Source organism: Elephas maximus, chromosome 7, assembly GCF_024166365.1.
Source record: "Elephas maximus indicus isolate mEleMax1 chromosome 7, mEleMax1 primary haplotype, whole genome shotgun sequence".
NCBI classification, from domain to species: Eukaryota; Metazoa; Chordata; class Mammalia; order Proboscidea; family Elephantidae; genus Elephas; species Elephas maximus.
Genome location: NC_064825.1, coordinates 7118305 through 7142721, shown reverse-complemented (window position 1 = coordinate 7142721; position 24417 = coordinate 7118305). Strand labels below are relative to the sequence as shown.

At 40.6% G+C, this 24417-nt stretch overlaps 1 protein-coding gene across 4 annotated transcripts in view; it reads right to left on the bottom strand.

Annotated features, from left to right (window-relative positions):
* Positions 1-13793: 13793 nt before the first annotated feature.
* ALG9 (ALG9 alpha-1,2-mannosyltransferase) overlaps positions 13794-24417 on the bottom strand; it is a 117188-nt gene continuing 106564 nt past the window's right edge. For 3 of the 4 annotated variants that reach the window (XM_049889275.1, XM_049889276.1, XM_049889277.1), the window contains exon 15: positions 13815-14024. In XM_049889275.1, coding sequence (XP_049745232.1) covers positions 13901-14024 — 124 coding nt within the window. In that variant the 3' untranslated portion in view covers positions 13815-13900. Of the gene's footprint in view, positions 14025-24417 lie in introns of all 4 variants that reach the window. The other variant, XM_049889278.1, reaches the window with a different exon arrangement.

The window sequence follows — 24417 nt, the reverse complement described above, 5'->3', positions numbered from 1 at the left end:
AACAGACTTTCAATTGCTGGTGGGGATGCAAAATGATATGACCGTTTTGGAAAATAATATTGCACTTCCTTAGAAAGATAGAAATTGAAATACCATATGATTCAGCAATCAAAATGAAAAAAAAAGAAGGCTTTCATTCAAGCGGTATTCTGCTCCACAGAGTCACCCTGCTCGCTTGGCTAGAAGGCAGAGTCAGGAGAGAGACACCTGTGAGTGGTTTGCCCAGGGCAGACCCAAAGTACTGCCCCAGTCAAGGGCCGTCAAGAGGGTGGTGGATGGCTCCATTCATTCACAGAAAGAAAAACTGAGGCACGTGGAGGCCATTTCCAACCATCTACATTTACCAAGATGAACCTGGTAAGCTGAAGCCCAGGTCTATATTTAATTCATTGCAGAATAACAATGATCACCATAGCATCAATGCTATCTTGAATTTATATTTATACAAAAAAGTCTTCATTCTGTGGACCCAACTTTTCAGCATCAATATTTTTACCGTCTTCCTCTCTCTCTGCTTTCTTTGTGGCACATTTTTCCATTCCATTTTTATGGATGGGAATACTATGACGAGAATAAGACTTTATCTGGAGTTACACAGTGACTCAGAAGAAGCTGTGGAACATAATCAGGGATTCTTGCTTGTAAATTGTCACTGCTCTCTACTTCATCCCTTACCTCCATTCCACAGCTCACCACTATATATAAAAAAGTATTGGAATTCCAGAGCAAAACTTAGCTTGAAGTCTTGGGAAGAGAAAAGCAAAGAAATGAGGCAATCAGTTTTGGTTCAGGACAGTGTATACAATGGTTAAGAGAGTATACTCTGGAATCAAGAAGATCTAGATTTAAATCCCAGATCTGCCAATTACAGTGAAGCCTGTGAGAGTGGGAACAGGACTGCCTTGTTTTTCCGGGTCTCGTAAGTTTTCCACCTTACAGAGTGCAGTCTGACTTTTCTATCCTTCTCTGTTACTGGAAGATATTTGAGTTTTCCTTCTCCCACAGGTTTCTGCCTCACACAGGTTTCGGCTTTTGCAGGTCTTACTGTACCAGCTGTGTGACTTTGGGCAAATAACTCTGAATCTCGGTTTCTGTGCCTGTGGATTGGAAAAATTTGGCAACAGATAAAGATGATGGTTGAACAACATGTTGAACAATTAACGTCAGTGAACTGTACATGGGAAGAATGTTGAAATGGCAAATGTTTTGTTACATATATATTTACCACAATAATAATTAAAAACAAAAACTGTCAATATCATGAAAGACAAAGGAAGGTAAAAGAACTCTCCAGATTAAAGGATACCAAAGAGACATGGAGCCCTGGTGGTGCAGTGGTTAAGTGCAGTTCAAATCCATCTGTTGCTCCTTGGAAACCCTATGGGGCAGCTCTACTCTGTTCTGTAGGGTTGTTGTGGTTCCGAATCAACTCAACAGCAATGGGTTTTTGGTTGGAAGAGACCTGACAACTGAATGCAATGCAGCCTGAGTGCTATAAAGGACATTATTGGCAAACTGACCAAATTTGAATATGGATGGTGTATTAGATGATAGCATTGTATCAATGTTATCTTTCCCAAATTTGATGATTATACTACAATGAAAAAAAAAAGTCCTCAAATATTTGCCGTTAGTAGTTACTATCTCTGAGGAAGTAGGTGAGGTAAGAAAACATTCCAATCAACTGAGCTTTGATAACAGAAAGGATCAGTGTGAAAGAATGAAAAGGGTAGGGGATTTCAAGTCAGAAGACCTGGCTCAGGGCCTTCCAGGAGGTTTTGTTGGTAAAATAGGAGCAAACCTTATCCTACTTCTCTCTCCCGATTGTTGTGAGGAATAAGATCTATAACGTAAAAACCAAAAAACCAAACCCACTGGCACTGAGTTGATTCCAACTCATAGTGACCCTACAGAACAGGGTAGAGCTGCCCCATAGAGTTTCCAAGAAGGCCTGGTGGATTTGAACTGCCAACCTTTTGGTTAGCAGCAATAGCTCTTAACCACTACACCACCAGGGTTTCCCTATAATGCAAAGCACTATGCAAATGTTAGAATTGTGTTATTTATTACCATATGCTCAAGGCCTGCAAATCTCCACCTCCCCCAAAAGAGCGGTCTCAATCAATTAGTACTTCCTCTGACCACAGGGGTAGATTTTTTTTTAACCTGGAGGTTATACGGGCATGATGACTTTTCTCCAAAGTCTTAAGCCTTTGAGTCCAATTATGAACTCTAATGTTCTCTGGACGGAACCCCTGGTTATCTTGCTGGACGCGCTACATAGCTCAACAAAAACCCTTCCTTACAGTACTAAGTGAAAAACCTAGGTATACACCACTACTGAAGTCATGCACTATAATTTCAGCTGAAAATGTTCAGAAATAATAGATTGCTCCTGTTGTTGTTGTGTACTGTCAAGTCGATTCTGACTCATAGCAACCCTATAGAATTGCCCCATAGGGTTTCCTACATTTTAATCTGTCCAGGGGCAGATCACTAGGTCTTTTCTCTGATGGAGCCACTAGTGGGTTTGAACCTCTGACCTTTGGGTTAGCAGCCAATTGCTTGACTATTGTGCCACCAGGGTTGTTTAGCTTGCTTCTCAGTATTTTATATTAAAATGATATTATATTTTTTTTAAAAGGGGGGGCAGAACAGTGTATATAGCATGTTACCATTTATATAAAATAGAATGCACACACACGTGTCTCTAGAAGGACACACAAGACTAATAACACTGGCTGATTGTGGAAAAGTAAAAGGGTACCTGGGGAACAGAGGTGGAAGAGAGATATTTCAGTGTACAATATATCCATTTGTACTTTTTTTTTTTATCTCTTACTATTTACTAAACTCCAGACTTTTTTCAGAGTTTACTCAATTTTCGTCTGTTTTTCCACTAATGTCCTTTTTCTGTTTCAGGATCCAATCCTGGATACCATATTGCATTTAGGCTTTTTGAATTTTGTACCATGAAAATTATTACCTATTCAGACAAACAAACCTTTGGTTCTTGGTTACCATTCTGCAAACTGTACTCTACCTCCCCTGGCTGGTCTTCTCCATGCTGTCCATTGATATATATGTAACAGACTCCTCCTGCCCAGCTTATTCCTTTCCAGACCTGCTATGTCCACAGAACAGGGTCCAGATTTCCTTCCTCTTATTTTTGTAAGCCCCGTGTTTTGTCCTAGACCCAGCCAACAGAAGTAGTAGCTTTCCACAGCTGGTCACATGGTCCCCAGGCTCTGGTCTGACAGAGATTTGATTTAGTAGCCGCAGAGCTTACTTAAAATATTCCTAGTCCCCTGAAAGCTTTTCCCTGTAGTCTCCCCTGAAAAGGGTATCCTTTCCCACTTCCTTTTTGGGCCAGCTCAGCAAAACTGTTAGGAGAAAGGTCACAGGAATAAGAAAGGAGCAGTGCCAAGATTTCCTGGACACGTCATTCACATCTTGGCAGAAACCCAGCTGTGACTGTAATCAGAAACCAGAACTTCCACTAACTTCTAGGACTTCAGGAAATCAGCACCCTCTATGATCTAGCAGTGTGATTAAATATTAGCTGGGGACCACTGTGTCTTAGAAAAGTCCCTACAAAGGCTGAACACACTATCTGCACACTTACTAGGACAACCTCCCAGTTGCAGGTACTGGTAGCAGATTAAGAAAGTGGTAAAAAGGTGAAACAACTTGACTGGGTCCTGTTCCCATCCCTCTGCCCATCTAGTCCTTCCAGATCCCCCATCGCAATACTCAGCAAAGGAGGTCAGGGTCTGTCTTACTTACCTAGTGCTGCTCTAACAGAAACACCACAAGTGGGTGGTTTTCATGAATACAGAGAGTCATTTTCTCACAGTAATAGGCTGAAAGTCCAAATTCAGGGCACTGGCTCTAGGGGAAAGGTTCTCTCTCTGGCAGCTCGGGGAGATCTTTGCCTTTTTCAGCTTCTGGTCCTTAGTTCCTTGGCAGTCTTCATGTGGCATCTATCTTCCGCATTTTTCTTCTCCATACCTGGAAACCCTGGTGGTGTAGTGGTAAAGTGCTATGGCTAGTAGCCAAAAGGTTGGCAGTTTGAACCCACTAGGCACTCCTTGGAAACTCTACGGGGCAGCTCTACCCTGTCCTATAGTGTCACTATGAGTTGGAATTGACTTGACACCAATGGGTTTTGGTTCTCTGTACCTATTCTGCTTTTTTTATATTGGGTTAATATGAAAAGGTGATTTGTTTAAGACATCCTCCACTGATTTGGCCTTATTAACCTAACAGAGAAAATGCTATACCCAAATTGGATTATATCCACAAATACAGGCGTTAGGATTTACAACACATATTTTGGTAGGGACACAATTCAATCCATAACATGGGTTCTGGAATTCAAAGAGTCCATGAAATAGGGACTATAAAAACCAAAAAACCCGTTGCCATCAAGTTGATTCCAACTCACAGCAACCCTATAGGACATAGAAGAACTGCCTCATAGGATTTCCAAGGAGTGGCTGGTGAATTAGAACTTCCAACTTTTTGTTTAGGAGCCTGAGCTCTTAACCACTGCACCACCAGCACTCCAGAGACTATAAAGTCATGGTTAAAAGAAAGGCTCTGGAGTTGGACTCTTTGGGTTTGAATCCCAGGTCTGCAACTTTCTACCTATATCATCTTGGGCAAGACACTCAATATTTCTGAGCATGTTTCCTCATCTGTTAAAATAATAATAGTTACCTCCCTCATAAAGTTGTTTTAAAGGCTACATAAGGAAAAAGCAACTCAAAATATTCCTCGCACATAGTAAATGCTTAGGATGCGTTAGCTATTGTTCATATTACTTCTTCGCAAAGCAAACCTGACAATCTAGAGGGTAAAAAAATAAACCATACATTCCTCATACGGCTGTAAGACTGAGTCCAAAGGAGGGTATCAGGTGTTACATGCAGAAAGAAGGGAATCCCATTCCACATCTGGCATAGCTGAAGTTGTCTGGTCCTCAAGACTCTTGAAATGCAAATTCTACTTCCTTTTGCAAAAGTTTGATTTTTGTCCCATGGGCTAGGCCGGAGGAAGGCCCTGTATTTGATGGGGGCTCAAAAACAAAAACAAACAAACAAACTCATTGCCATCAAGTCAATTCCAACTCATAGCAACCCTAAAGGACAGAGTAGAACTGCCCCATAGGGTTTCCAAGGAGCGCCTCGTGGATTCAAACTGCTGACCTTTTGGTTAGCAGCCATAGCTGTTAACCACTATGCCACCAGGGTTTCCCGACAAGGGGTCATGCCCCACTAAAAGTTACCGCCTTCCATGGAGCTACTGTGGTACTGATAATGTATTGGCATCTGAAGGAGGGGAGAACCCTGGATATTCTTATGTCTTTTAGGTTGCCTTTGACAATATCAATAAGCTATCAGAGGCAAAGGTTGGGCTGTGTGTATGACGTGGTTTGCTCATGTTTGGAACCTTGAAAATGGGCAATTGGCTGGTAATTGTCCCCCAAAATAGTACATCCCCTTCTCAACCAAACACACATATTTTACTACCTGTGGATACAATCAAGGTCATGCCAAATGGAGCTGAAACTAACAGAGAAGTTTTGATGAATTGTTTGTACATAGTCTACCAAACAGGGAATTGCTGCTGTGACGTATAACTCATCCCCTGGCAAGTTGTGACGATGGTTTTTTTCAGGAAATTTTTTTCAATTATAGCAATATAGGAGTGCAATGTAGAGACAGATCCTAAAGAAACGCAACTCAGATATTTAAATCTAAAGGGGAATTTCTACACCAATTATACGGCCAGTACTTTCCCTGGAGGGAAAGGGGCTGTCACATTTTTGTGGGAATAGGATGCCCTCTGCTGGACACTGGGGAAGTCTCTGTGTGGCACTGCAGGCAAGGTTGCCTTAAGGAATAATGGGACGTTTTCAGAGAGTGATACTTGGGAGTAAAAAACAAGCAAAGTGGCAACAGATTAAAACTTTAGTGCTATTTTCCAAATATCTCCAGTAATCACAGACTGTGGGAATACAATTATAGAAAAAGGTTCAAAGTGAGGGGAAAGGGCTGAGTTAAAAAAAAGTCCCATACAATGCCTTTATAAATGCAGCACTGAAAAACCAGCCTCCTTTTCTGCGTATCTCCACAAATATTTGGTTAACAATAAAAAAGTAAGGGAACATATCATAGGACGTACCAGGGAGGCTTAGAGCCATATCATTATAGGGAGACAAGAAAGAGGTAAGATCAGCTATCCAATCACACACAGTGTTTTCTTGTTGAGTGAACACATTTCAGGCCATTTCTCTCAAAATGAGATTAACCTTTGCTCTCATGTCTGATGGGGTCGCAACAGCTCCAGAGAAGGTCTCTCTGTGGTAGACTGTGTAGCAGAATACCAAAAGGAAAGCAGGGTCTTCTTTGTACTCGATCTCAAATAACTAGAGCTAAGCATTTAAAAAAAAGAAAAAAAACTGTACAAAGGAGGTACCCCACTGTACCCACATACTGTTTTTTTTCCATTCTTCCACTCATGATAGCCACAGGTCCTTATCTGAGGAAGTCAAGCAGTGCCAAGCAATAGGGTTGAATTCGAAGGTCAGGCAGTCTTCCTGAAGGCTGGGTCTGCCTGCTCAAACTCTACCCCTACCTAATAAATAAATAAAATGGCACTGAATTTGTTATAGTCTTTTTTTTTTTTTCAGATGTGTTAACATTCCAATGTACTGGGAAGATCAATGGGAAGAGAGCTACAGTAAATTATTAACATCCACTAGTGTACTTCAGTACCATATTAGTTAATTGTTTCCCCGGAAGGCATGGCCCAGAGGAAACAGGAGCTAGGGCAAGTAAGGTTTGATATGCAGAAGTGAGTAGAGAGAAGGATCTGGGGAGAGGAAGAGGCCTAGATGGAGTCCTGGGTAGCCAGGGGTCATAATTAGGAAAGACATCAAACATTCGACCTTAGGTATAATAGTTTGCTCTTACTCTTTATTAATACTAGTAGTGCTCAACTCTAGCTGCACCTTAAAAAAACCACCTAGAGATTAAAAAAAAAAAAAAAAAATACTGATACATGGGTCTACCCTGCATCACTAAGTCCGAATTTCTGGAGGTCAACCAACAGTGGCAAGTTTTTAAAGGCTACTCAGGTGATTCTCATGTGAAGCTACAGTTGAGATTCACTGCTCTGTAGGTTACATCTTCTTCAATGTGGAACACAAGGCTGCTGAAGCAGCTAACAAAACAACCAACCAAAAAGTATACCCTTTTCATTTGGCAACTTGCTATCCAAGAGTTAAAATGATAAATTACAGGCCAAGGGCACCAGTTGCTAAATTCTGGTGCTGTAGATGAATGACGGTCAAAGGGAGCCCATGTAAAGCACACATGGTTGCAGGACTGGAAAAAACTCTTGTTAGAGAAGTTTGTCTTAAATTTAGGTTTTAGGAACATTCAGAAGTCACCTGGTTTATACCTTCATCTACAGGCATGAGATGACAGAAAAACAAGCCCAGAAACTGGAAACAAGAACAAACCAAAAAAAAAAACCATGCCACCTTGCAGTATTTTATGAAGATAGCTGGAAATTCACTAAAATTTTAGGCGAGGAAAAAGCTCATACTCAAGTAAAATGGTATCTAAGCCAGTCATTAATTTAAACACAAGCTATTTATTCTAAGAAACTAAACAGAAAACTTCCAGTCTGCCGTTATCACTACAATTCCATAATCTCATATCCCTAATCCAAATTTCCCTCATTTCATTACTCTGATTCATCAAAGTTTTTAGTTATAATTTAAATGTCAGGTCTATGCAGAATTCCACTGTTGAGGGCAACCAAAACAGTTTTCAGTTTTAAAAAAATCACTTGCTTCTTAGTATTACTGAATTTGAATTTATCATTACAAAGTCACCTGGAAGCTGGACTTCCTTTTCCTAACAGTCCTAGCTGGTCAGACCCGAGCACCTTCTGACACCTGGAGGAGAAGCTTTCTGACCTAAACTCATTCACAAGGTCTCCTGAGCTATGCCTGACCCTCCAAAATCAAGTAATAACAGAAATATTCAATATAGGCACTCCATCTTTATTTAGAAGCTACCCTGAGGAATCTGCTTTTATGTGGAAGCCTGCAAACTTCAAGAAAAAATTTAAAATATATACATATTCAGTCTCATTCACATCTTCCAAATTGTCCCTTGAGTTTTACAGGCTTTATGACTTGCTGTATTTTCTGTGGTCTAAATATCTATGCCAGATAGAAGGTAACAACTATGTATCAGTTTCTGGTTTCTTTTTACTTTTCTTTCTTAATCATTGTCAATGAACGTGTACAGTACCAAAATGTTCAGAGAACTGTACTGTGTTGAGCACTAGAAATACACAGAAGCATGACATGGTCTTTGCTCCTGGACATACCAACAATGTTCTTGGGAGACAGGTTTACAAGGTTTATAACGTTAAGGTTTCATGCCTCTGGTAAAGACAATAGGTACTTGTCGTGGATTGAATTATGTTCCCCCCAAAATGTGTGTTATCAGTTTGGCCGGTTCATGATTCCCAGTATTGTGTGGTTGTCCTCCATTTTGTGATTGTAATTTTATGTTAAAGAGGATTAGGGTGGGATTCTAACACCCTTACTAAGGTCACATCCCTGATCCAAGGCAAAGGGAGTTTCCCTGGGGTGTGGCCTGCACTACCTTTTATCTTAAAAAAACAAAAAACCCAGTGCCATCTACCCTATAGGACAGAGTAGAACTGCCCCATAGGGTTTCCAAGGAGCACCTGGCGGATTCGAACTGCTGAGCTTTTGGTTCACAGCTGTAGAGGGAAGCAAGCAGAGAGTGGAGGACCTCATACCACCAAGAAAGCAGTGCTGGGGTCCCTGTGCAGAGAAGCTCTTTGGGGGAAGATTGATGAGAAGGCCTACAGAGAGAGAAAGCCTTCCCTTGGAGCTGGTGCCCTGAATTTGAACTTTTAGCCTACTTTACTGTGAAGAAATAAACTTCTCTTTGTTAAAGTCATCCACTTCTGGTATTTCTGTTATAGCACTGTGTCTCAGTAGTAACTGAGATGGTGCTCAAGAGGGTTCCGAAAAAGTAGTAATTACAGGACTCAGGAGAAGTCTAGAAAGGCTTCACAGAAGAGGGAAAGCTGGGCTAGCCCTAAAAATAAGAGTTAACAGAAGAAGGCTGACATGCTTGCCAAGGGGAAAGGAACTCATTAAGGTGTAGACTTCTCCCTCCCGGAATTATATTAATAAAAGCATCCTTTCCAAAAACAACTTCAGAGAAAATATTTTAAAAATTTTAAATCATTTTGGGTTATATGAGAAGAAAAATGATAAGCAATGGTAGAAAACCAGATGGCAAGTAGAAGTTATTGGATAGAAAGTGTAAGGTATAGGAATGATGTTAGGAACTCATTTGCAAAAACCAGTTTTACTGCTCCTGACAAGGGGAGAAATTACCCAAATGTTAGATAAAACTGAATCAGAATTTCTATGAAAATTAGATTTCCACATCCCAGAGATTCTTAATCCAAAAACATAAAATGAACACAGGAATTTTATCTCTTTTAGGGGCAACATCAAATACTTCCTACTGTGCTTGTTTTTCTACAGGTAAAATAAAACTAACCCTAACGTTTTCAAGATAAACATTTTGGACTACTTGGCTTGTAGAAGGTAGGTCTATACACTGGAGGGAAATGAGGGAAAGTGAGCTCCTTCAGCTTCCAACGTCCAACAAAGATTTAAAAGCTAGAAGCAAAGCAGAAAAGGTCACCTTAAGAAAAGGAAAGTCAAACTGCCTAGATTTATTTAACTTTTTCTTTCACAGTGAATAGAAGAAGTATGTAATGTAAACACATGAAATAAAGTACAGGGATCAGAAAGACAAATTAATGGCTTCAACACTGTACTGCTTCCTGATTCCATCTGCAGCACGAATCACGTACATGGTTATGTATACAGGCGGCCCCGGCTTATGAACGCGATCTGTTTCCAAGTCTGTAAGTCAAATTTGTAGGTAAGTCAGAGCAGGTACAAACAGTTCTTATTTAGCATCAGTTAGCCAAATGTTTGTCTTAGTATATAGTATATAGTTTACCTTTCTATGCATATTAAACACTTCCTGAGCATCACAAAGTAGTGCCTGCGTTCATTAGTGCGTTCTTTATTAAGAACCATTGTATTTAACTCAAATTTTTAATACAATAGGCTTTATGGCAGTCCTGACGTTCTTACCCCGGGTCTTACTACGTTGGAAAAACTAAAGGCAGCATTCATTTAGGTTTACTAACACACCAGAGAGCCTATGAAATCCAACGATGCCATACCAAAGTCTGATCTTTCTGTTGCAAAAGAATCAAAGCTGAGCATCTGTCCATTTTACTCATTTACTCAAGGCTTTTAATGTAGGAGCATACGAATTAACTAATGCATAAGCTTTAATATGCCTGAGGCCGAAATTAAATTGTGCCTCTTTCTTCAGAGAAAATAAAATTAACCAAAGTAGAAGCACAGCTGCCCGACACTGGCCAGGACACTGCACAATTACAGTGAATTATTATTTCAATAAATCCCATGAAATGCAAAACACAACAAAGAACTGCCACTTGTGCTTTGCCCCAACGGTCCCCCCAGATCTAACGCTGCAAAATCACATAGGGTTTTCAAGGTTCTTTCCCAAAACTCCAGACTAGGAAAAATGACCTAAATCAACAGTTGGGATCAAGAACCACCTTGGTTGAAAAATCTGTTTCCACCCTGGAATTCAGTAGGGGCTGCAATTTTCTGTGATGATCCCAAGAGATTAAAACGACCTGTCTTCTTTCTTATCAGATGACACCTACCAGGTGAGAGGTCCACACAGATGCCTACCGCACAGTCCGGTTCAGTAATGGTTATCAGTGTCCTAAGATTTGGAGTTCAGATAAGGCTGCTTCAGGTCTAGAGATCAGAGAGCCCTGGGTTTGTCAAGTATACCAACTCCCTCACTTGGCCCAAATCAAAGGCTATTACAAACAATTTGTACTCCTTCACTCCTTGATAGCTGGCAATCTTGAAAAGTAAGTACCTTAGATACTTATCCATATAGCGAGGGAGCAGTCAGCTCATGCTGAACACGGATTCTTTGGATAAATGGTACTCTGACCAGGTATTTCGCCACTCTTTTCCCAGGCAAAGCTAACCTCTCTGTATTACAAAGAGATGGAGATTTTTAAATGTGTTTGTATAGTATCATGTGAAAAATCCTTTGACAACAAATATCATTCATTTTTGTACCCCCAATCTATAGCACTTGGTACCAAAACCAGCGGCTGTAGAGTCAATTATGACCCTCAGCAACCCCACGTGCTACAGAGTAGAACTGCTCTGTAGTTTTCTCGGCTGTAGCCTATATGGAAGCAGATCCCCAGGCCCCTCTTCCATGGCACTGCTTGGTGTGTCTGAACTGCCAACCTTTAGTAGTTAGGCACAAACCATTTGCACCACCCAGGGACCTCTGTAATTTATTGCGCTCTTACTAAAGATATACATGAACAGAGAAAACCAGAATTGGGTTTTAAAACAGAACACAAACTGGTATTTTCAAGGAATCCCTGGATCAATCACGACCTTTTTCATGCTGGGTTACAATTAAGTTCTTGCTCAGAAGGGTTTTTACTTTGTTTACAAGTGAGATGATAAAATAGATCAGCATTGTACAAGCCACTTCTCATGGACCTCTATTACTGGACTCTCTACTGCTGCAAAAAGTGAAGGGCTTCAGCGGCTGTGAAGGGTAATATGCAGATAGAGCAAGAATCACTTAAAATTCTCTTCCCTGAAGTCAGACCACATGTGCCAATATTTGCCTTGGAAAAAAGGAATCAAGTATTTAGAAATAAATGCCAGAAATCTTTAAAGCCGCAAGTGGGAACCCAATCTATCTTCACTCTCCAGTTATTCTATACTGTATAGATTATTGCCTGCCCAGTGCTTCAACTCTGTCCCAGACATTCCTTTATAGAGGATCCCAAAAAGCAGACTTGTTATATGGTAGCTAGCCATTCCTTCCCTTATCACTTCCTTTCTCCTTTCTTGGGATCAATTTCTGCTGAAAATTCCTTCTCTGAAAAATGAAGGATGGGAACTCTAAAAACTAGATTCATTCTATTTGTAGATGTAAGAAACAATCATCCTTAGGGAAATAAGGCACCGATGATGTGACCCCGGATTTACTTACTACAGGAATAGTACTGAAATTGGATCCTGTGGGGCTGCAAAGGAGCATGACTCCCTGCCATGCACTCTGTTCCTGTCACAGGCCAGCCTGCAGCATGAGCACTGCTATAGTAGTCTTAATTCACAGCCAGATTTGAGGGTCCAAAAAATTCCAAAGAAGCCCAGGTAAAATTCTTCCTTAAAATAGAAAGTGACAATATCAATTTGGTCTCTGTTAACCTCCTCATTCTTTCAAGTAATGTTTTCACAGTTAAATGTAGAAGTATGAAAGAGCATTAAATGAGAAGTCAGGCAATGTGGGTTCTAGCCCAGTTCTATTACTCACTGGCTCTGTGACCTTGGGCAAGTCATTGTATCCCCCTACCAGTCTCAGTTTCCTCACCTGTAAAATGGGGGTAAAACTACCTGCCTTGTCTACCTCACAACATGATTGTGAGGATCAAGTGAGATAATGGATGTGAAAGTTCTTTGTAAACTGTAAAATGCTGTATGTAAAGTCATAGTATACACTTATTACCATATAATTGGGTCCTTATTGTCTACTTGACTAGAAGTGCCCCATGTAGGATGTGCTCTGCAGTAGACAAAACTCAAAAATTGGTCCTATAAACATACACTTTCACTAAAATTCACAAATTCTCAATTTCCTCACAGATAGCCTCAGAACAAATTTTTTAAAATGTGATGTCATCTAAATCTACCAATTCATAGAATTTTCTCTAAATATGCCCTATAGAGGAAACCCTGGTGGCGTAGTGGTTAAAGTGCTACGGCTGCTAACCAGTTCGAATCCGCCAGGTGCTCCTTGGAAACTCTATGGGGCAGTTCTACTCGGTCCTATTGGATCGCTATGAGTCGGAATCGCCTCGACGCCACTGGGTTTTTTTTTTTTTTTTTTGGTTTTTATGCCCTATAGAGTTATAGCCTGGTCAGTTAGATATCTTTATACATGAGTCTTAAATTCAAGAAATAGTATGCTAAAACTTAAATAAAATAACCCCCCCACCATGAGATTACAATTTTTGTAAAGGAAATAAAATGGAAGTTAGAAGCACTGTGTATAATAAAATTAGGTCACGGTTCCTCAAATGGTTGCCTTTTTCCTGAGGTATCTCCAGGACCAGGTCCTGGTCCTGTGAAGTGCTTTACAGAAAGCTGTGTTGCAGGAGGTGAAATGGACACGTGAGTTGGCAACTAGGCTGTACTCATTTTCAGCACTAGGATTGGAACAAGGTCTGTGAGGAGCTGCCAAACAGGTTTGGTGGAAAAGCCCAGATGGCCCAAGAGAAACTTGCTAGTTTCCTGATGGCAGGCCAGAGCGTAGAGAGCAGCTTAACACAGCCTTCCATTCCAGGGATTTTTAATTCTTCTTGTAAGTTGATTCTGTTCTTTTCCGGTCTAGTAAATACTTGAACAGAAGAAAAGCAATAAGATGTGGAGCAATGTATCTACCTGTGCTTCAGGACCTTTCTCTATTTGCAAAAAGTTTACATGCAGAACAGAGACACAGGTAAGAGGTGAATGTGACTGCCTTTGACTAGCTCAAAGCACTCAGACTCCAGTATTCCTATCAGAAGACCTTTATTACAAATGCTACAAGTGATGACTCGAAAGGCATTATGTCAGTAGAATCAGTAATTAACATGATGGTTGTCCTTTGGGGCTACAGGTGTGTCGCTAACTTCCACTTTTCTTCCTGACTTGCTTTGCTTTCCGGGGCTTGAGGATGGTATAGTTCGCATACACTGTATATTGATCTGATAGGAAGGGGACATAGAACGCCCGCAGCAACTTTGAAGATCTGAAAAACGAGAAAAAAAAAAAAGATTTTATCATTTGAGAGAATTTACTAACAGCACTGAAAGTGATTAAAGAAAATAAACTAAGTGCTATGGTAAAGATTATATTTTATGTAAGTAGTGCCAAAAAGCCTGTTATTAGCTAACAGATCATGATAAAAGACTTCATCAAAACCAAGTACCTAGTTACCGATTCTAAAAAGAGTCTCCCTAATAAGCCACAGTACCTACTTCAAAATAGCACCAGGTCTTCACTTTGCATTAGAATATGCCACAGAAGTTAGAGGTCAATCAAAGGACTGCTATTACTGAAATAAATTCCTAACACTCAAATGGTTTCCGCATCTAAGAAGCTGTAGAGATGCCAAATGCTCACATGACCCTGACTCCAGCTCTAAATTTTCCTAGAAGGGTGAAGAAAACTATGTCCTGGACTTCCTATGCACAGTACACAATGGTGATACAGTAATGCCTAAGTGAAGAAAGTCTACAAGCACGTGCTGTGACATGCCCATGGCAAACAGCAGTATTTCCAGCTACCATGTTTTTTCCAGAAATAACGTGCCCACATAAATAATGTGCCCACACATACAACGCTCGTAGCATGCCTAGGAAAATAATGCACGAGGAGGTTGCACAGTTGGAAAACACATATAATGTGTACATTATTTGCGTAAAAATATGGTAATTCTGAAATACAAGAACAAATGAAAACCTGAATTTCTCACAAGCTTCTGAGGATGTGAAAAATGGCTAACTTTATCGAACACTTACTATTAGACAGGGACTGGAATTTAACACTTTCAAATATATCATTTAATCTTTCCAATAATCCTGTGAGGAAAACGATATTATTATTCCCATTTTATAGATGGGGAACTGAGGCTAACACAGATGAAGGAACCTGCTCAGGGTCATGTAGTTAGTAAGTGATAAAGCCCGGATTCAAAATCAGACCCGACTCAGGAGTCTGCACTCTTGATGCACCCCGGGAACCAGGTACCAAGACTCATCATTTCCTAGAAAAAGAGGCAGGGATAGTTTCAAATTCTATATGAAGTACTGTTTACAACTGTGGTTTCCGAGTCTAAAAATCAAAAGGTGGCCCAGATACTGCCACCCTAAATGAGGTAGCCAGGGGGTGTTCCATTGCTAGTCCTTTTCCAGATTCTAAACTTGTAAATGTCACGTCAATGTGACATTTGTAATGGCAGCCTACCCCTGGGCTTGCTTGGCAAACGACTGCAATGCTTGCACACGATGATATCATGTTTGGCACACACACCTCTCAGAGATTCTTCCCATTTGGGACGCTGGCAGTGCTCTCTGCTCGATGGTGATGCACTTCACCTCAATAGCTAACAGCTCAAGGGCTTTGATAAGGAAGAGAGGCTTACAAGAGACATGAAAATGAGATCTGAGTTTAATTCAATTTAGTTCACCCACCAGTGAGTAAGCACCACATAGAGCACTGGGTTAAGTGTCAGGGATACAATAATGAACAAGACGGCCCCTACCCTCAATGAGGAATTCAAAGTCCAGTTGAATCTGTGGTTTGGAATAACCATCTTCCTAAGGACAAACTTGGGTCTGTCTGAGGTATATCCAGAGACCTGCTCCAGCCCCAAGAAAAAAAAAAGCTAGCCTTAATTTTTATTCCAAAAATAAACAGAAAGAAATATCCTGATACTGCCATCATAAGAAATTCACCACTAAATTCTAAATAATATATTCAGGAGTCAAGGAAGCAATTACTCATCAAGACTAAACACAGAACTACATAAAAGGTGGGGACTAAATACAAGAGGAAGCTGAAAAGAATCTATACAAGAGCTTGGCACTGGGAAAATCCTTACTAGATGAACCCCCTTTTCTCCTGTAGATTCTGCTTGTGACGTCTGATGTTTAATAGCATTATCTATCTTTAACATACGAAGTCACCAATTTCTTCTAGAAGATTAAGAGACGGAGCAGCCAGTATATATTAGATCCAGTTTCACCTCTGAGCTGGGAAGGGAAGATTCTGTGTTTTTTCTTTTTTTAAACTAAAAGAACAAATTGGTTTGAGTTCACTGAACTCATTTCTAACTCATTTGTAGCTGCTGTTCTAGATGAGTTTCGTTACCATCAATAGCTTTAATATATTAAGCATGACTGAGGTCTTTCGAATTTCTGTTATATTGTACTATTGTTGAAAAAAGGTAAGTCAAATTGGTTATTTGCCTTTGTGAAGAAAAAGAACAATACAGCATTGGAAAGACGTGTGTGCACACATCCATATACATGGAAACAAAGATTGGACTGAAACGCAAATAAGAACAAAACTAATGCTTACCAAAAATCATACAAGGATTCTGGGAAGATGGTGGCATAAACAGACCATCATTCTGACCCTCCCTCACAAATACAAGAAATACAACAAGGAAACGGTGCTTGGCTTTGAGGGACTCTGAACTGGGGAGCAGAAGAAAGCAGTGGGGAACTACAGACAGCAAGAATCAACAAATCAACAAGTTGCATATGGTAGAAAAATTGTTTCCCCCAATGTCCTCGCTGTAAACTGGGGAAGTACCTCCAGAAAAGGAGCCTACTTTCCTAACCACCACAGCCCCTACCTGTACAAAGAGACAGAATCCCAAGCTTCTGCTCTAAAATCAACAAGGCAGACTTCCCTGGGGGTACGTTTGGAGTGTGTCAGCATCTCCTCACCTGAACACTGCCAGCTATAAGCCTACTGCGAGTTGCTACAGAAGGCCCGTGCAGTGGAGTCTCCTCTCACAGTCAACACTCTACCTGCCTCCCTGCACACCCCATAGCTCAAGCCTCTGATACCAACAGATCTCCAGGGGAGTCAGGACAGGTCTGTCTGCTCTCTTTCAGTTGGGTACTGAGGACCGCTGGCTGAGGCTGCTGTGTACTAGGAAGCAGGTATCTTTAGTGGAGGCTAAACTCACAGCCAACATACTATTGTGGGGAGGGAGGGGTGCCTGATAGCAACAAGGCAGACCTCCCTGGGGGTCTGTTTGGAGCATGACAATCCCTCCCCCACCCAGACACTTACCAGCAAGCCAGCTGTGAATTGCTACAGAAGGCTCCTGCAGTGGAGTCTGCTCCCATAGTCAGCACCCTACCTGCCTCCCTGCGCATCCCATAGCTCTGGCCTCTGAAACCAAGAGGACAAATCTGACTGGGGGTCAATTAGGACTACAACTGAGGCTACCGTGTGCTTGGAAGCAGGAGTCCTGAGTGGAAGCTGCACTCCCAGCCAACAATCTACTAGGGGGATTCTGACAGCAACAAGGCAGACCTCCATGGGCATCTGATCAGAGCATGACACTCCCTCCCCACCTGGTAATTGCCAGGCTTTTTTAAACTGCTAAAGAATGCCCTCCGCAATGGAGTCTGTTCCCATAGTCAGCACTCTACCTGCCTCCTGGTGTGCCCCATAGCTCAGGCCTCTGAAACCAACAGGACAGACATCCCTGGGAATCAGTTTGGGTCTGTCTATTCCCCTTTCCAGTGAGTGCTGAGGACTGCTGACTGAGGCTGCTGTGTACTGGGAAGCAGGCATCTTGAGTGGAGGGTATACCCACAGCCAACATGCTACAGGATGGGGGTCAGGGGGCTCTGACAGCAACAAGGCAGATCTCCCTGGGGGTCTATTCAGAGTGTGAAAACCTCTGCCCCAATGGGTTTAACTGCTGGTCCACTAATATGAAATCCTACAGGAAGTTTCCCACAGTGGAGTCAGGAAGTAGGTCATTAAGTGGAGACTGCTTCCCCAATCACCACAAGGCCACTGGGGCTCTGAAACTAACAAGACAGATCTCTCAGAGATCCTCCCGGAGTATGTCAGCCCCTCCTCCTCCTGAAACAGAGGAAAGCTTGTCTGTGCTTCCACTGAATGACAGCTCAGATAAAAGTAGCCCCCATAGGACAGGGAAGGAAGCCTTGAGCAAAACTGTAGGGCAACAGCCAACCCTGAAGGGGGCTCGCTGGGTGTAGATTTTCCAACTAAAAATGTGGGTAAAGAAACAGAAAAAGAGAGAAATAACCAAAGAGAAAGAGAGAGAGAAAGAGAGAGGGAGGACCACATCCCCAGTGGACAGACTGATTAGTACACAATAACTTGCCTGAGTGGTGGCGTCTGCTGTAGGCAGACTGACCAGTGTGTTCTCTGGTGAGTCTCGGAGACACTGAAAGTTGAAAACCAAGAACTGGAACTTCTGAACCCAAATTACATCAGGAATGGAGAAAGAAATGTCGCAGAGAGGGACAGAAAGCAGTAAGCAAAGGCCAAAGACTCTGCCCGCTTAAGAGTTTTTTGCAGAAAGTATTGTGGGCAAAAACACCAAATACTGGGGAAAATTGAGAAAGTTAACATCCTTGAAAATTCTAATGCCCAAACAAAAAATCAAAAGACACACAGAGAACAGAGAAATAATGGCCCATTTGATGAAAAGCACACCTAGGCATCATCAAAAAAAGGAAAAATATACTACAACGACATTAAACATAATTAAAAAATTAAGAGAAAACATAGATGAAGAGCTAAAAGAAATAAAGAAAACAATGCAAGAACAAAATGAGGATCTAAAAAAAGAGATATTGCAACTGAAAGGGACAATAACCAAAATAAGAAACACAATAGAAGGTATTACCAATAGACCTTATAAAGCAGGAGAGAGAATCAGCAAATTAGAGGGTAAGATAGTCAAAATTACAGATGTTGAAGTGCAACAAGAAAGAACACTCAAAAAGGCTGAGCACAGTTTAATGGAATTACAGGACAACAAGAAGAGACCTAATATAAGCATCACGGGAATTCCGGAAGGAAATGAGAGAGAGAAAGGGATGGAAAGAATATTTAAAGAAATAATGACAGAAAATTTCCCCAATCTAACAAAGGACATGAATCTACATATCCACGAATCTCAAAGAGCCCCAAGCAGGCAAAACCCAGAGACTGACACCAAGACATATCGGTAGGCTCTCAAAAAGTGAAGATAAAGAGAGAATCCTGAAAGCAGTGAGAGAGAAGCAAACAGTCACATACAAAGGATCCACAATAAGATTTAAGTGCGGATTTCTCCTCAGAAAAATTGGAAGCCAGAAGGCAATGGAATGATATATTTAAAGTGCTGAAAGGAAAAACTGTCAACCAAGAATGCTATACCTAGCAAAACTATCCTTGAAGAACAAGGGTGAAATTAAAACATTCTCAGACAAACAGAAGCTGAGAGAGTTCATGTCCACCAGACTGGCCCTACAAAAATATTAATGAGAGTTCTGCAAGTGGAAGGGAAAAGATGCTAGAAAGTAAGTCATAAAAAAATATATAAAAAGAAAGATTGCTAGTAAAGGGAAGCAAATGCACAAGCATGAAGGCTAGTATAAGGTAGTCATGGCTGATAATTCCAAATGTTGTGTCCTTCGTGTTTTTTAATAACAAATATATAAAAAGCAAGGATAAAATTATGTTACAGGGCACAAGAAATATAAAGATGTAATTAGTGATAACAACAACAAAGAGGGGGGAGAAATGATACATAGAATTTCTTGTATGTTACTGAAGTTTAGTACCAACTTACCCTAGAATGTTATAAATACAAGCTGTTAAATGTATTCATGGTGACCACCAAGAAAATACATAAAAACATACAAAAATGAAAGGAGAAGGGAACCAAAAAGGCTCACTACAATAAATCAACAAAGCACAAAAGCAAGCAGTAGTAAAGGATAAAGACGAAGAAAGCTTAGAACCAAAAAAAACCCACTGCCATCGAGTCAGTTCCAACACATAGTGACCCTATAGGACAGAGCAGAACTGCCTCATAGAGTTTCCAAAGAGCACCTGGTGGATTTGAACTGCCGACCTCTTGGTTAGCAGCTGTAGCACTTAACCACTATGCCACCAGGGTTTCCAAGAAAGCTTAATACACAAAAAGACAAGTCAAAAAATGGTAAAAGTAAGTCACTTATCAGTAATTACAGCAACTGTAAATGGACTAAATACTCCAATCAAAATACAGAGAGTGGCAGAATGGATTAAAAAAACATGATCCAACTATGTGCTGTTTATAAGAGACACACCTTAAACCCAATGACACAAGTGGGTTCAAAGTGAAAGGACGGAAAAAAATATTCCAGGCAAATAATAACCAAAAGAGAGCTGGCGTGGCAGTCTTAATGTCAGACAAAGTAGACTTTAAGACCAAATCTGTTAGAAGAGATAAGGATGAACACTATATAGTGATAAAAAGGTCAATTAATAAACAAGATTTAACAATAATAAGCACATATGCACCTAGTATCAGGGCACCTAAATAAAGAAAGCAAACACTGATAGAATTGAACAGAGAAACAGATTTACTACAATAATAGGTGGAGACTTCAACACACCACTTTCAATATTGGACAGAACATCTAGAAAGATGATGAACAAAGAAACAGGGGATTTGAATGACACTATAAACCAACTAGACTTAACAGATATATAGAACACTCCACTCCAAAACAGCACAATATGCATTCTTCTCCAGGGCACATGGATCATTCTCCAGGATAGACCACACTTTAGGTCACAGAGCAAGTTTTGATAAATTTAAAAAGATTATGCAAAAAGTCATACAAAGTATTTTCTCTGACTAAAACAGAGTAAAGCTAGAATCAGTAACAGAAAAAAACCTGTAAGATACACAAACATATGGAAAGTAAACAACACACTATTAAACTACCAATGGGTCAAGGAAGACATCACAAATTTCATAAAGTCCAATGAAAATGAAAGCACAACATACCAAAACTTGTGAGGTGCAGTGAAAGCAGTACTCAGAGGGAAATTTATAGCAATAAATGTCTACGTGAAAACAGAAAAAAGATCTCAAATTAAAAGCCTAACTTGATACTACTGCAAGAAACTAAAAAGGACCTACTTAAGTGGAAAAACATACCTTGCTCATGGATAGGAAGACTTAACATAGTAAAAATGTCTATTCTACCAAAAGCCATCTATACATAAAATGCAATTCTGATCCAAATTCCAATGTCACTTTTTAATGTGATGAAGAAACAAATCACCAACTTCATATGGAAGGGAAAGAAGCCCCGGATAAGTAAAGCATTACTGAAAAAGAAGAAGAAAGTGGGAGGCCTCCCTCTACCTGATTTCAGAACCTATTATACAGCCACAGTAGTCAAAACAGCCTGGTACTGGTACAACAACAGGCACATAGACCGATGGAACAGAATTGAGAATCCAGATATAAATCCATCCACATATGAGCAGCTGATATTTGACAAAGGCCCAGTGTCCGTTAATTGGGGAAAAGATAGTCTTTTTAACAAATGGTGCTGGCATAACTGGATATCCATTTGCAAAAAAATGAAACAGGACCCATACCTCACACCATGCACCATCCAAGTGGATCAAAGACCTAAACATAAAGACTAAAACGATAAAGATCATGGAAGAAAAAATAGGGACAACGTTAGGAGCCCTAATACAAGGCATAAACAGAATACAAAACATTACCAAAAATGACGAAGAGAAACCAGATCACTGGGAGCTCCTAAAAATCAAACACCTATGCTCATCTAAAGACTTCACCAAAAGACTAAAAAGACCACCTACAGACTGGGAAAGAATTTTCAGCTATGACATCTCCGACCAGCGCCTGAGCTCTAAAATCTGTATGATTCTGTCAAAACTCAACCACAAAAAGACAAACAACCCAATCAAGAAGTGGGCAAAGGATATGAACACGCACTTCACTGAAGAAGATATTCAGGCAGCTAACAGATACATGAGAAAATGCTCTCGATCATTAGCCATTAGAGAAATGCAAATTAAAACTACGATGAGATTCCATCTCACTCCAACAAGGCTGGCATTAATTCAAAAAACACAAAATAATAAATGTTGGAGAGGCTGCAGAGAGATTGGAACTCTTATACACTGCTGGTGGGAATGTAAAATGGTACAACCACTTTGGAAATCTATCTGGCGTTTTCTTAAACAGTTAGAAATAGAACTACCATACAACCCAGAAATCCCATTCCTCGGAATATACCCTAGAGAAATAAGAGCCTTCACACAAACAGATATATGCACACCCATGTTTATTGCAGCTCTGTTTACAATAGCAACAAGCTGGAAGCAACCAAGGTGTCCATCAACGAATGAATGGTTAAATAAATTGTGGTATATTCACACAATGGAATACTACGCATCGATAAAGAACAGTGATGAATCTGTGAAACATTTCATAACATGGAGGAACCTGGAAGGCCTTATGCTGAGCGAAATTAGTTAGAGGCAAAAGGACAAAGATTGTATAAGGCCACTATTATAAGATCTTGAGAAATAGTATAAACTGAGAAGAACATATACTTTTGTGGTTATGAGGGGGGCAGGGAGGGAGGGTGGGAGAGGGTTTTTTACTGATTAGTTAGTAGATAAGAACTACTTCAGGTGAAGGGAAGGACAATACTCAATACACGGAAGGTCAGCTCAACTGGACTGGACCAAAAGCAAAGAAGTTTCCGGGATAAACTGAATGCTTCAAAGGTCAGCGGAGCAAGGGCGGGGGGTTGGGGACCATGGTTTAAGGGGATTTCTAAGTCAATTGGCAAAATAATTCTATTATGAAAACATTCTGCATCCCACTTTGAGATGTGGCATCTGGGGTCTTAAACGCTAACAAGTGGCCATCTATGAAGCATCAATTGGTCTCAACCCAGCTGGATCAAAGGAGAATGAAGAACACCAAGGTCACACGATAACTATGAGCCCAAGAGACAGAAAGGGCCACATGAACCAGAGACTTACATCATCCTAAGACCAGAAGAACTAGTTGGTGCCCGGCCACAACTGATGACTGCCCTGACAGGGAGCACAACAGAGAACCCCTGAGGGAGCAGGAGATCAGTGGGATGCAGACCCGAAATTCTCACAAAAAGACCATACTTAATGGTCTGACTGAGACTAGAGGAATCCCGGCAGTCATGGTCCCCAAACCTTCTGTTGGCACAGGACAGGAACCATTCCCGAAGACAACTCATCAGACATGGAAGGGACTGGACAGTGGGTAGGAGAGAGATGCTGATGAAGAGTGAGCTACTTGTATCAGATGGACACTTGAGACTGTGTTGGCATCTCCTGTCTGGAGGGTGGATGGGAGGGTAGAGAGGGTTGGAAGCTGACAAAATTGTCACGAAAGGAGAGACTGGAAGGGCTGACTCATTAGGGGGAGAGAAACTGGGAGTATGGAGTAAGGTGTATATAAACTTATATGTCACAGACTGACTTGATTCGTAAACGTTCACTTGAAGCTCAATAAAAATTAAAAATTAAAAAAAAAGCCTAACTTGAAAACTCCAGGAACTGGAAAGAGAAAAGGAAACTAAGCCTAAAGCTACCAGAAGAAAGGAAGTAACTAGGATCAGAGCATAAATAAATAAAATAAAAAACAGAAAAACAACAGAGAGAACCAATAAAACCAGAAGTTGGTTCTTTGAAAAGATCAATAACACTGACAAACTTTTGCTAGACTGAAAAGGAAAAAAGAGAAAAGATGCAAATAACCAAAACAAGAAATGAAAGAGGGGACATTACAACAGACCTGATAGGAATAAAGATAATTATGACAGAATATTATGAACTATAGGGCAACAAACTGGATAACACAGATGAAACGGACAAATTCTTACAAGCACACAACCTACCCAACTGACTCACGAGGAAACAGAACGTCTCAACAGACCTATCACAAGTGAAGAGATCGAATCAATGATCAAAAACCTCACAACAAAAAAAGTCCTGGACCAAGTGGCTTCACTAGGAAATTCTACCATGAAGAATTGACATCGATACTGTTTAAACTCTTCCAAAAGATGGGGAAGGAAGGAGTACACTCTAATTCGTTCTATGAAACAAACATATCCCCAATACCAAAACCAGACAAAGACACCACAAGAAAACTACAGGCTGATATCTCCTATGAATATAGGTGCAAATATCCTCAACTAAATACAAGTGAACAGAATCCAACAGCATATTAAAAGAGTCATACATCATGACCAAGTGGGGTTTATTCCAATGCAGGGATGGTTCAACATTAGAAAATCAATCAACATAATACACGACATCAGTAGAACAAATGAAAAGAATCACATGATCATCTCTATGGATGTAGAAAAAGTATTTGATAAAATTCAACATCCTTTCTTCATGAAAACCCTAAAGAAGATTGGAATAGAAGGGAAATGCCTCAACATGATTCAGGATATACGTAAAAAGCCAACAGCCAACATTACACGTAATACAGAAAGACTGTGAGCTCTCCCCTTGAAACGGGGAACAAGACAAGGGTGCCTGCTCTCACCACTTCTATT